Source organism: Urocampus carinirostris, chromosome 11 (assembly GCF_059441175.1).
Source record: "Urocampus carinirostris isolate Australia breed hairy pipefish chromosome 11, RoL_Ucar_1.0, whole genome shotgun sequence".
Lineage (NCBI taxonomy): Eukaryota > Metazoa > Chordata > Actinopteri > Syngnathiformes > Syngnathidae > Urocampus > Urocampus carinirostris.
In genome coordinates, this window is record NC_142359.1 from 6,916,762 (window position 1) to 6,931,130 (window position 14,369).

The window sequence follows — 14,369 nt, forward strand, 5'->3', positions numbered from 1 at the left end:
TGCTCGTTCATTCACACCTAGGGACAATTTGGACCGGCCAATTAACCTGACATGCATGTTTTTGGAATGTGGGTGGAGTGCCCGGAGGAAACCCACACAAGCACGGGGAAAACATGCAAACTCCAAACAGGAGGTTTGATCTCATGACCTCAGAACAGTGCCGCACATGCGCTAACCACTGCTCCACTGTGCTGCCCCTCCCTAAACCCAAGTGGTTAAAACAAAGTGCACTGACTCAAACTGTTTAAACAAAGGCTAGCTACGATGGCTAATACTTCTTTTGAGTATTGACGGGCTGTACACATAACTTGAACCAACTAACTTGCCAAAATATCCACTAAGGACATGAGACACCACAAGATCTAGCATGCTGTGATTGAAAAAAATTTTTTGTTACTATTACACCTCATGTTTCAAAAATGCGGTTTTATTTCTTATGATGTCAAAGACCAGTCACTTCCTTTTTTAGTCCATTGACACCAATAAAAAGTCCTATCCAAGAATAAGGGAAGTTTCCCCGAGAATAGAGCGCACATATATATATATAAATGGTCACTGCCCTGTATCTAAAAAGATCGCCGTCAACACAGTTTGTAGTAAATGGCGCCCACTGTGGCGTAACTAGGCTAGACCCCAGGGGGCAATCCAGACAATATCTGCCAAAGAATTATGACGGCTATGCAACATCTGCTGCCTTCAGAGCAAGACAGACGGTGATGGATGGCCAGGTGTCCATCCCCGTTTACTCTTTGAAACCCTACACCTACTTTGAAACACACAGCAAAGCGACATGTGTGCTTATCTTTCCCTACTTTCATAAATTACGCTAAATTCTGGACTACAAGCTGCTAATTTTTCCCCTTCAATGTCAAACATTGCATCCAACAATACAACGCGGCTCCCGTGTTATTTTCGATTGTTCTCGATTGTTCTCAGCTCAGGGATGCTGCTGGAAATGTGAATTTCCCTTCGGGGATGAACAAAGTATCTATCTATCTATCTATCTATCTATCTATTCTTTTTTCCCTTATTTTTTCACGATTAAGACGTGTTACACATGCAGACACAAGTTACTAACTAGGGAGGTGTAAAACAATGATTATCGGACTGATAACAGCCTAATATGATTTCAGTTTTTATTCCGATAAGAAACATATATCCGATAATTATTAATCTGCTGTCACACTAATACTTTGTTGTGTGCGCAAGGGATGGAATAACTCAGGATCACATGGCTAACATGTGTATGGGCTGCTGTGATTGTACATGCTTCCAAATTTTACTTAGTACTCTTCATTAGTTTGGTTTGAGAAGGCTTTTGTCACACTCCTGCATATACAGTATGTCAATGTAAATGTAATTAATATTGACTGCTGCGCAAGTTGATTAAAATTGACAGCGAGTGTTTTAATCACGGCGCAATGTGTTCCTTTTTTGTACTAGACATTTCCTTGCTGATTTTTTTCCAATGTAAGAAATTGACTTGCTGTTGGTGATAGGAATGAGTGGAAAGGTGTTGTAAAAGGATAGTGGGATGTTTGGACGCGTTCTAAGGGATGGGCAGGGCACCTGTATGATGCGGCAGGGGTAAACCAGTGAAAACTGTCGGGCCCTGCTGTCGAAGAGAATAGTGTGTTGTGTCACCCTGACCTGAGTGACATGGCCGCTTTCTTGTGTTTTGTTTCACCTGGAGGGACGAAAGCATGACCAACTTGGGTGCCGAGGTGCTTAACTTGTTTGGGTGTTTGGGCATTTGGGTTGGCCATGGTCCCAAAATTTTGTGTGTGTTTTTTGCTACTTTTTCCCTTTTTTTTTATTTACTTCGTTTTTGTATGTGTTTGTCTTGCTGTCTGTCACCCCTCTTGAGGGATATGACCAAGGTAGATAGATAGATAAGAAAAGGACGCAAATGGTTTCATTTCTATGCCTGTTTAAGCAAGCACCTTAAATCTGGTGTCTTGTACAAAGACTAGCGTAAATTGAATCTTTAAATTTGTGAATGCAGCATTTCCTGGGTTCTACTCTGTAGTCCTGAATTTACGGTAATGTAAGTCATAATGACCAATTGAAAAATGTACAGCAAAAAAATGGCAAAAATGGTCGGCCATTAAAAAAAAGGATTTCGACATGTTTTAGCAAGAGTTACTTGAAAACACACAGGCACAATGCTTGTTTTGGAGCACAGCCAGATGTGGTTGGAGAGTCGGAACTGCACATCCATGCGGTCATGTGTCATGAGTTCATGCTGTTTGTTAAAATGAATCCCTGGCTAATTCTTTTTAAGAACTTTAACTATCCGTGCGTGCTGGGCTGCACGTGGCTGCTGTGTTGTGGCGGCTTGCGTCCTGCCGGAATCGGAGGCAGGATGGGCTTGACGTTGGATCCAGGGCGTCTGTCAGTTAGAGGCGTGATGCGGACTGGTGTTGGCTGCGGCAGCTTGTCACCTACAAATCACAAGGTGAAGATGAAAAATGCAATATAAAGTCAATTTATGACAGGGGTCGGGAACGTATGGCTCACGAGCCTGCTATGGCTCTTAATGAGAGCTAGCATACGATATAATGGAGGATACTCTCATCTCTTTATCGTTCTAATTTCAGGATAAGCGAGGCGACACAATAAACATTTGGTTCGGTGCATATTATTTTGGGGCAAAGTCCCAACTAAAGTTTACAGACAAGATGTAATACCAACAAACCCCATTTTGAATATATATCTTTATAGAGTCTTATATTGTCACGGTTACCCATGCCGCCCAATTGGCCCTGCCCGTTTGGCGCCAGCTGCGGCTCGTTGACGGATTGGCTTCCCCCCCATTTAATCTCAGTGCTCACTCACTCTTTGTCAGTCCGTCAAGGAACCTCTGCACCCGCTAGACGTGTGTTTTGACTGTGTCCAGTATCCTGTTTGTGTATCCTGTCCACCGATCTGTTTCGTCCTGTTTAATATCGATCTCCAGTTTTGTTCCCGTCTAGTTTGTCCTGTTTAATTTCGATATCCAGTTTTGATATCAATCCTGTCTGTCCCGTCCTGTCCGGTACCGACCCCATCTGTCCGATATCTGCTTGTGCAAGTGGTATCGATCTTGTCTGCTTCCTGTCATTCCACGCTAGACTGCTGCCTTACGTTTTCCGCCCAACAATCGCCGAATCAGTGGCGTTTGGGTTAACATGCATGACTGCCCCATGTCCCGTAAAATAAAAGCTTGTGAGAAACGTCACACATTTGTGGTCTCCCCCTGTTCCGGTTCTTGACATATATATGGAAGCTCATTTAACAATAAGTTTACTATTAAGACACATTATGATGAAAACCCACAATAAAAACTGTAAACACATGATAACGCCAGCCAATTGATTGGGTTAGGGATGGGTGGTTCTTTGCACACATATAACACTCCCCTCCCTCTCTTACCCAGCACCCTCTGCGCCAGGAATGACTCTTTTCATGAGTACATCTGGCTTGCACCTCCAATACACTTATCTACGTTTAAGACTGGTAAGCAGGAAAGTCATTTGGCTAATTTCTGTATCTCTTAGCTAACGAGATGCATTGAAATACACATTCGTGTGTCACGTCCACCTCCTACTATTTCCCGGGTATTTTTCAAACGTAATTCGCGCAAGTTAGGAAATAAAATGATGAATGATAAACAATGCACTTGAGGACTTTCAAGACCAATGTTTGTGGATCCTAATCATGTCAAAGATTTGCATTTATAAAACAGAATGGAGGATGGCTCTCGCATTAATATTATTTCATAGATATTATAAAATCATCAAATTTTACACTGGCTGCCAACCAGTTCAGGATGCCCCATAACCACTGCCCGGAAATGGCTGGAATGGGCTCCAGACCCCCCGCAATCCGACTGAGGATAAGCGGTGCAGATAATGGATGGATGGGTAAAACATCACACAGCTAAATAAAATGTGCTTAAGAATGTGTCTTTGTTTGGAGAGTACCGTAAATTCCGGACTATAAGCCGCTACTTTTTTCCCAAATGTTCAGCCCTGCGGCTTATTCAGTGAAGCGGCCACGTTCCCATAATGAGGAAAACGCCCTTGATGGCGATAGTTATGAGGAGGAAGATGAGGACAATCTACCGTGATCTTCACAATTACGGGATGCTTTTTTTTTGACAGGCACGTTTGATGCATTGCGAGAGTGATCCTACTAGCGTGTTGGTACCTTTCAAAGGCACGGTTTGGGATGAAAGTTATATTATTATGATTAAAGCTTTGAAAACTCTCTCGGTGTACAGTCTTTCTTCGTAAATATGTGTAACCATGTATAATATGTATTTGCAACTGTATATTTTTGTAATGTATTTGTTTTAGAGATTTATTCTGTTATGTGTTCTACGGGCGAATCAAAAAGAAGGGGCGGAGCAAATGCGGGCTGATGGGAAGTGGGGTAAAGCTGAGTTACCGGTAGATCTGTCTGTTGTCGCAGCGGACAATTGTGGATATATATTTTTCCCACCCTTAACTTTGGAAATAAACATTTTGTTTCCTTGGATTACTTTCAACGGGACCCGGACTTTACAAGTCTGCAACATACGTTAATTACGGGTATCATTTTCCATTCATGATGTCGACTGTGGTTCTAGGATTGTGAACTATTAACTTTTGGATCGTGTCGGTAGGAGGCTAGGACCTTGACTCAGCCTCTTGGCTGGGAGCAAGTCTCGGCCTAGTGGCTTTGTAGTGTAATATGGTTTGACAGATAATGGATAATTGAAAAAGAATATAGAACAATAAATCTCAAACGTGGAACTTACAGCCTGGTCCGCACGCGGCTTATACACAGGTGCAGCTTGTGTAAGTACAAAAGTGGAAAATCACTTAAAAAGTGGTGAGTGCAGCTTGTAATCAGGTGCGCTCTATAGTCTGGATTTTACGGTAGGTTAGATTGAATTATTTTTTTAAAATATATGGTTTAGCTCTCAAAAACCCCAAAACAAAAAATTGTCTCCTTGAGTCAAAAAGGTTCCCGACCCCTGAATATGAAATCGTAACTTGATAGAAAATAACCTTTGGTCGTATCCGTCGAGTCTGGCGTAGATTCATCTGAGCTGTTGAGGGAAAAGAAGAGATGACAAGTGGAATTTACAGATGATGCCCGCATGAAAGGAGACTAAAAGTGTAAAACGTCACTTTGTTTTGTTGCCTGGGAACAAAACAATGGCCCCTATAACTCAATTATTGGATGGCTATGTGATGAGCGGTGACAATAGGTGAGACACTCGCAAGCTGGGACGCATCCTAACTGAGATGAGTGGCGGCAAGAAGATGCGCCAGGAATCCGCTGCGCAAATACTGCAGGGCAGACGAATGCTCAACTAAATGACGGCAACTGTCTTGATGAAGATGAAGCCAAAGGGGCAATAAGAAGACAAACCCAAATAGTAACTAAATATGGGGTCATAGAACATAAAAAAGTGCACAGCGTGACATATATTTTACAGTTGTGTGCAATTTTTTATTTTTTTTTTATTTTTTTTTTTTTATAGCTTGCCACTCCTTGCACATTGCTCTCTGCACTATTGTAATTACAGCGTTATTGTTACAGTGTTAATGTTACTGTGTACCTGACTTGTTAACCTGACTGCCCATTTTGCACATCTGGTTAGCTACTCTTCTTGCACTATCGGCACTATGGTAAAATACTATACGTAGCCAAAATACAATACAACATTATTTATATCTGTACATTCAAGGAAACTGTGGGGGTCAGATGCATCGACATTTCGTTCTGTATACACGTGTACTAGAATGACAATAAAGTAGATCTGAATCTGAATCTGAATCTGAATCTGAATTAAAGCAACATTAGTTTTAGGAGAATCAAAAATCTGCTTTTCATAGCTGAATGAGATAATACTGTATTCGAGCAAAAATTAATTCATACTGTTACGGTTGCCATGCAAGACGTGGGTTTCGACTTCCTGTTGGTATTTCCTGTCCGGTATTGTTCCTGTTTATTTTGTCCTGTTTAATTTCGGCTTCCAGTTTTGTTTCCGTCTATTTTTATCCTGTTAATTATTTTCACCAGTTTTCGTTCCCGTCTAGTTTGCCCCGTTTATTTTCGATATCCCGATTCATTATCTATCCTGTCTGTCCCGTACCGTATCGACCCCATCTGTCTGATATCGACTTGGGCAATTTGAATTGATCTCATCGGTCTCTGGCTTCCTGTCTTTCAACGCCAGACCGCTGCTTAACATGCACGACTCCCAATTTCCCGTAAAATAAAAGGCTTGTGTGAGAACGTCACGCGTTTGGTTCCTGATCCTGTTCTGGTTCTTGAAACATGCATATTTGAACAATTTTAAAACTATTAGTTATAAGAAATTAACAATGAAATCATATTTCTAATCATAGTATGTGCTGATATGAAGTGGGTTTTTGGAATTAAGGCTGGACTCAAAATTAGGAATGATCAAGTTGGACCAGAATATCCTTAAAACCTGACTAACCCACTAATTGTTTCATGGTGTTGAAACACATTGAAGGGACTGTTTGTATTATTTGACCACCAGATGTCACTGTATTGTGTTGTGCAAACATTATTGAGAACTATAAAGCACAAAGAGAAATCCAAACTACAGGGACTCAAAGCGGCCGAACCACGCCATTTTTTCTTATCTTTTTTTGCCAAGCCTTTTGGCTTACGACCCGTTTCTGACCCCGCCCACGTTTTTGCTCTTCTCTCCCGGCTATCGAACCGTTTTTCCATCCTTGACACCGCCATCGCTCGCTACGGAAGATCCACTTCCGTGTTCGGATCACAATCCGAGTACGAGAGCGACTTGCTCCCCGTGCCCAGCGAACGCCGGATCGTTGGCGCAGCCCTTACTCTTTCCTTTAATAAAACTTGTGAGAAACGTAACGCAATTGGGTCCTGTTTCCGTTCTGGTCCTGACACAAATGTTAAAATACAGTTTGGATGATAGCTCATAAAGTTTTGCTTATTATTTAAGTCTTTATATTTTTTTTACCACTTTGAGGCGCTAAATAATGCGCACTGTCTCCTAAAGATAATTTGCATTAACTAGCATTAAAAGTCACCACTCTATTAAGAGTAGGAGGTGTATGAGAGGCAGTTTGAGAAAAAAAAAATCTTACTTATAGTATTACAGTATGTGTAAGAAAGTATAGTAGTGTGTGAGAGTATATTATTGTTTGTGCATGGGTTTGACTCTAAAGTAAATGGTCTGCATTTATATAGTGCTTTTCAAGTCACTGAAGACCTCCCAAAGCGCTTTACAATGTACTTCACACTTACTCATTCACACACACTCACACGCCAATAGCGGCCGTGCAGCCATGCAAGGCACCAACCTGCTTATTGGGGGCATTAGGGATTCAGTGTCCTGCCCAAGGACACTTAGACATAACACAAAGCAGCCGGGATTCGAACCCACGACCTCTTGATCCCATGATGTTAGATGTGAGAAGTGTGTTTACTTCTCAAAATGCCTCTCACACACATATAATGTTTGCCTGATACATGTGTTCTTTTAGTAGGGCAAGTCTCTGAAACAAGCCTGAGTGCTGGTTTTAGCAGTGGGCCACTTTACCCTCAAGGTCAAACAAAGTCCAAACAAACCATCAAATAGCAGTTAAGACAAGTGGGTCAATCAAGCCAATTAGGTCCCGCTCGCTAAGGAGAGGAGAGGTTCTCCACTCAGAATTAAGCACAAGTGAGAGAGAGAGAGAGCACAGTCAAGTGCTGCTTCAAAATGAACCTTTTGATGAGCCAACTGTAGACCCCCGGACTCTTCCCAGTGACTGCCTCTCTCACCGGCAGCTCTCGCTTGCGAATAGAAACAAGCTCCTGTTAAGAGTAAAAAAAAAAAACACAACCAAAAAGAAAAGTAAATAAATAAAAAAATGAAGCAGCATAGCTGATGATTGACAGACAAGAGGCTCCATCGCCGCGTAATTTTTCATCGGAACTCACAGTCGGGGTCTTGTGGGGGAGGAGCTGCTGTTGAGGCTGAGTGCAATAGTTTCTGTAGGGGATCTCGGAGGGGTTGAAGGATGAAGACGGCGTGGATGAGTCCGACTTTTTCTGCTCCGCGGGGGGCTTCTCTTTGTTGGCCTCACCTGAAGAAGGAAACTGTTTTGGAGGACGTTGGCAACCAATGTTGGGGAGGTCAACATCTATTGAGTAGTGCGAAAAGTAGAGCTGGACACGGATTCATTGTGTTACTCTGATTTATTTTCTTGCTTCTCAAAATCTTAAGGCCGTAATTTGGGGAAAAACAGGGTGGAGGTGTTTAAAGGCATATTGCATTTGTTATTTCCTAAGAAGTGAATGTTTATTTTCATGAATACACCGCTAGTACTCCTAAGAGAACAATCTTAGTGCAGCAAATACAGCAGATGATCATTTCTTTATTGTAATTTTTTGTTGGAATATATAACATATACATTGATTTTAGAGATACATGATTTCGGTTGGTGCCAAGTTTTGAAATGAATAAACACTTTGTTCATCAAGCAGGATTCATGAACTATTTCCGGATTGTCCGCCCTATAAGGCGGACCCCTAAAATTCCTTTATCAGATATTTTTCATAAGGTGCATGGAATTAAAAGTACAGTAAGAGGTGCTATAATTTTTCGTGTATAATGTAATAAAAGCATTTGTGTTAGCGATTAGTCGTAAATCGCAAAACATTGTGTGCAAAGCGAATCGAACCCAGGTTGCCGCAGTGAAAGCGTAAAAACCTTACTAGACCAATGGTGATGCTGATGAATTCTGAAAAGACATTAGAATTCTCATGATCAGGCTATTTTTACTCATGGTGCCAGAAACAAATGTCAGAGTGACAGAAAGTTGTCCTGAAAAATATAGATGCAGAAAACCAGGAAAAGGGCAACTGCCATGACGACTAATTTGGATCACCTGTGCCCGCTCATGTGGCGTCAGCCGCTGTGGGCTACCTGATTGGTTCCCTGTCCCTTTTTAAGCCCAGTTCTGTCACTCTCCAGTTGTCAGTCTGTCTACGAACCTCTGTTGATACAAGGCAAGCCTTTTTGACCCTGACTCCTGCCTGTCCCGTTTTTGCACCCGTTTTTCCACCTGCCCTTTCCTCATTTCCCCGTTTGTCTCCGGCTACAACCTGTTTTGATCCCGACCTTGTCTGCTCCCCCATCCCGGCTTACGACCCGTTTTTGACCCCGACCACGTTTTTGCTCTCCTGTCCCTGCTATCGACCTGTTTTTCCGTCCGTGACACCACCATCGGCACTTCCGTATTCGGATCACAATCCGATTGCGAAAGCAACTTGCTTCCGGCGTCCAGCGAGCACCGGATCGTGGGTGCAGCCCTTCCCCTTTCTTTAAATAAAACTTGAAGTAAACGTTACGCAATTGGGTCCTGATTCCGTTCTGGTCGTGACAGCAACATCACTTTGGTTTATCCACCTTTGCATTTATATCTTTCAGAATGACCTGTTTTCTCCATACTCTAACATTTGTTTCTGGCATCCTGAGTATAAATAGTATGACAAAGAGATCAAACCTAATGCTTTGCATACGTAATCTGTATCACTAGTGGTCTAGTGATTAAGTGTCTCACCGCTGCAACCCAGGTTCAATTCTGGTTGCATACACGGTTTTGCGATTTTGGTCAGTGATGTTTTTCGAATTGATCAATGATTACAATTATCTAGCCCTGCAACTGGCTGGCAACCAGTTCAGGGTGTTCCGTGGTTGGGATGGGCCCCGGCGACCCTAGTCAGTATAAGTGGCACCGAAGATGGATGGATCCACTAATCCACTAGTATACAGTCAAACCTCGTGTAGTACCATGCACTTATAAATACTGTATGCATTTTGAATCTTGCCCACAATATTGTAACTATTGCACATTGGGTTACTAGGCGCACATTCAAATTTCTGGCCGATTTGGGGTTTTTAGGTGCACCTTATAGTCCGGAAAATACGGTACATAATACAAGGCGCACATTCAAATTTCTGGCCGATTTGAGGTTTTTAGGTGCGCCTTATAGTATGGAAAATACGGTACATAATACATGTTTTGCCATAATTAACCTAGTCTGAAGAGGAGCACGCAGGCGTAAACACAAATGAGGTATTTTTGACAATTTTCTTTTCGTCTCACTTTCTTCCCGGTCATCAAGCAACAGGTACTTCTTAACAATCCTCTCCAGCATCTGGTAGGCTCGTTCCCAGTAATCTGCAACAGGGATTCACAAAATATGCTTGGTGAGCCGGCTGTTGTGCCCTCCGCCGAGTGCCAATGGTAGCAAAAGCTATGGGAACGTCAGCAGGGCATAAAAGTGATGAGTGTGCTGCCCTCACCTCATGTTGGTCTCATTAAGAAAGCAGCTAAAACGCACTGGCATGATGAACTGTTTGGCGTGACAGCGTTGCCTTAACACAAAGTGGTAATGGGAAGGAAATTGTGCTGTATGGATTTTAGTGAGGCGTGTTCATTTATCTAAGGCCTTATCAGTGACGGGCAAAATGGGAGTAGGTGAGTAAATCCTTCTTGCTTTCACATCTACACCCTATAGAGCCCTTTCTGTGTTTAAACAAGTGTGACGTAGCCAAGCTGTGTGCGCATTGCTGAGGCAGAAAGGTAGAATTCACGACAGTTAATACTAGCTAATTGACAAAAAAACATTCTAGATAGTAACATCTCAAATAAGCACAGTTATCAAAGTCAACCCAGAAAAAAACACCCCGGTTCTTTTGATTGGTGGTTGTGCAAGCCCCTTTGTGGAGCTGTTGTGTCTGAATTATTTGCCTCTTTAACAATGGTGGTCCTTATCGGGTCAGTAACAAGTAAAATACCTTTTTATGACAGAAAGTAAAATGGATGAAAATAGTGGTTTAGATGACCAGTTTATTTTGACAGTAAATAACATATAATAATAATTTTTATTATTATTATAATAACAATATACTTTATCGGTGTCTGAAACTCATGACACAAAGTTACCGGACACCAGGGCAGACAACTTTTCAGAGTTCTCTTTTTCCCAACTTGAAACACGATAAGACGACTAATCGCAAAAAAAAAAAACATTGTTGAAAAGTATTAAGGATTGATAATCAGGATATATAACAGAACAACACTTTAGAATTAAGTTTATTATAAATCTACTTATAACATTCATTCCATGTATATGATATCGCTGTTTTCCCATCTGCCATCAGTATGTACCTGTATTTACTCATCATCATTCATGCAATGTTTGCGTTGCGTCGTCAGCTACAAGCCACGTGAACTCCTCTTTAAACAATGCTTTTAATGTATGTTTCCGTTTTGTAGCGTCATACATTTATAGCCTCTTTTGAATATTTCTTCTGAGGCTGAAGTTTTGGCTTGATTCCTAACCACGTATTCATTTTTCTTGTGTTCTCTGTGCGTCTACTTTGGAAAATGCAAATGTCGACCTTATAACGCTCGGAAAAGTCCAAAGTACGGAGTTATTCGATACAGGCTTCTGATTGGCTGCCAAGTAGGCAAATTGCCAAACAAACTGAAATTTCCAAACCGAACGAAGGTTTCAAAATCGGAATAAAGCAAAAGTTTGATTTGAGAAAAAAAATATTTTGTTTTTTTTTTTTTCTTGAAAAAGTTGTCGGCCACCCGGGCTTAGACATTTTGTAAGTTGTACGCCCGACGTACCAGATGCACGCCCTGGGCGTCCGGGCTGACGTCATTTCAGACACTGACTTCATAGAAAATATACATAAATAACAATTTAAATATTGATATTACTATTTTTATAATCTTAATTATTATCATAAAATTTCTATTATCTAGCACCAGTAGTGGCAAACTTACTGTCTATTGTGGGAATACGTAGTAAACACAATTCCGGAGTCTTACACTTACTGAGGCAATCTGCATTCGGGTTAATCTAAACCACATAGTCATGATAACTTACGAGATATGAAATAGGCTCTGCACACCTGGATGGGTGTCTTATGATGGGTTTGGTCCAGTCTTTTTTTTTTAATGGATTGCAGGCTCTTTAGTGATTTTGGACTTTTTGGACAATTATACAGGCTTAGAGTGTCATTGCCGTCATGGACTTTTTTCAAATTTTTTAAATATTACCCATGTTTTTATTATTGATGTTCCCTATGTTTTGTGTATTGTTACCGAATGCAAAATTCATTGCAGCCTTGTCATCCTACCACTTGTGAGGACTCTTCTCAAAGTTTCTTATTTTCCTCATGTTGAGGTTTTGAGTTTTTCCTTGTCCGCAGGTGGGTTTCAGATAAAGGGATGGTACAATTGTGGCCCGTGCAGTCCTTGACACATTTTGTGATTAAAGGCTATACAAATAAATTTGACTTGATTTGATTTTGAAAACGCTCGTTTCCTCTTGGAATGGTAAAAAAACAAATGTGATCCTATTCCCGTACAGACAATAGCTGGGCATGTTGTTTTTGTAAATTGCGACTCTAAAAATCCAACTCAACATACACATCTTCCCTCGCTCTATTCAAACTCAACTCCTACTCTTGCTGTTTTGGATTAACAATGCGCACGCATCCTATGGTGATCCGATTGATGACATAGGCTGGAAAGGGGTCGATTCTCTTCAGTGTTGACACTAATAGTGCATAGAAAGCTGAGCAGTGTGGGTCATACCGCAACGAATGATGTTGTCGAAGAAACCTTGGCGCTCTCTGTTGAAGGCGTCGTACACTTCGATGCGTGACACGGCCGCCTCAATTTGATCATCCGTGTAAAAGTTTCGAAACTTCAGCATCGCCTTGTAATTCTCTACGATTGTCGGGATGAGCAGGACGTAGCGGGGTTCCAAGATGCTCTTCTTCAGACTCAACACACCCTGTAAATATAACAGAGCAGTCAGATTTTATGAATCCGAATAAATAAACCTTTATTGAATGTCGCTATAAAAGGCAAAGCTCTTCAGAAATATCTCGCAGATGCAACTTTTATTTTACAATTACCATTTGAAGTAAAGTAATCCCGCACTATAACGCAGTTTATTTTCCAGGGTTCCGCTACTTCATGGATTTTCAATGTGCATGGTTTTCTGCGCTACCGCAGCCTCCCCGTGTGGAGTTTGCATGTTCTCACAGTGCCTGTGTGGGTTTCCTCCGGGCACTCTGGTTTTCAAAAACATGCACGTCAGGTTAATTGGCCGGTCCAAATTGTCCATAAGTGTGAATGAGCGAGTGAGTTGTCTGTCTCTGTGTGCCCTGTGACTGGCTGGCACTGCCCAAAGATAGCTGGGATGGGCTCCAGCATCCCCGCGACCCTACTGAGGATAAGCAGTGCAGATAATAGATGAATGGTTTTCTGCATTTTGATTGGCTAAACAGTCTCCGTGCTTATTATTTGACGGTACAGTAAGGTAGTTATTTGTGGGGAAAAAAAGTAAAAATAAGTCATTTTTGCAGTACTTTAATTTGTCAAACAAAAGTTTGACCCAGTAAAAATGGTTTGTTCTTGGGCTTCATTGTATAACAGAGTATTTAATTGCTTTAGTAATACAAAGGTTTCTACAACACGTGTTGTTTTTTTGAAAATCTATCTATATACCATAGCCATCTACCCCTAGTTGGAGGTGGCTAGAGTCAAGAACACACTCACACTCACCAAACATTCATTCCCCTTCGCTCTTCCCGACCTGACACTGAACATTAAACCCACAGCACAACAAGGGGTGAGTTGCTGTGTCCTGCAATCAGCAGGGGCCAACAGCATTCACTGGTTTACACCCTCAGCATCATATGCGTCGATATCAGTCATTCTTAACTATTCTTTGCCATTCACATCCATCCCCAGCACACACTTTTGCATCCATTAAATTAACCAACCTCACATTCAGAGCACGTTTCACACCAACCATCTAACCATATGTAGGCCTTCTTTTCCCGCAATAAACGAGGGAATACTGCAATGGATTTTTTTACATTGAATTATATATTTGTCCACTAGAAAGAGTGCATCTCCCCCTTTCAAAGAATGCAGCCAGAGTATTTACTCAAATTATAACTGTATGTCCAGCCCTCTGAAAAGTCCACAATAATAGCAATAATACAAAAAAAAAATACATAAAATATTGACAGAATACATTGATAACATGCAGCAGTTTTGGGATTTTTGTCACTTTAGAGAATGGATATTATTCCTCTGTATGCCAAATTAGGCAGGGATAATTTCTTTCTCATGCCACGAGGCTCTTTAACTCCACCCAGGGGAGTAAAAGCCCACATTAAACCCCACCCCCACATTTGCATATTACCCTATTTTTATTACAGGGTGTATTTTCCATAGCACTATTTAAATACTCTATAGCAAATCGTTATACTGGGTATTTTTGTATTATATATCTTT

General features: G+C 41.4%; 1 protein-coding gene across 2 annotated transcripts in view; it reads right to left on the reverse strand.

The window, feature by feature from the left end:
* Window positions 1-406: 406 nt before the first annotated feature.
* The window catches only part of lrguk (leucine-rich repeats and guanylate kinase domain containing), a 28,497-nt gene continuing 14,534 nt past the window's right edge, over window positions 407-14,369 (reverse strand). For both annotated transcript variants that reach the window (XM_088347941.1, XM_088347940.1), the window contains 6 exons: window positions 12,651-12,852; window positions 10,140-10,214; window positions 7,969-8,114; window positions 7,754-7,842; window positions 5,037-5,077; window positions 407-2,444 (listed from right to left, as the gene is read on the reverse strand). In XM_088347941.1, the coding sequence (XP_088204067.1) occupies window positions 2,293-2,444; window positions 5,037-5,077; window positions 7,754-7,842; window positions 7,969-8,114; window positions 10,140-10,214; window positions 12,651-12,852 (705 nt within the window). In that variant the 3' untranslated portion in view covers window positions 407-2,292. The remainder of the gene's footprint in view (window positions 2,445-5,036; window positions 5,078-7,753; window positions 7,843-7,968; window positions 8,115-10,139; window positions 10,215-12,650; window positions 12,853-14,369) is intronic.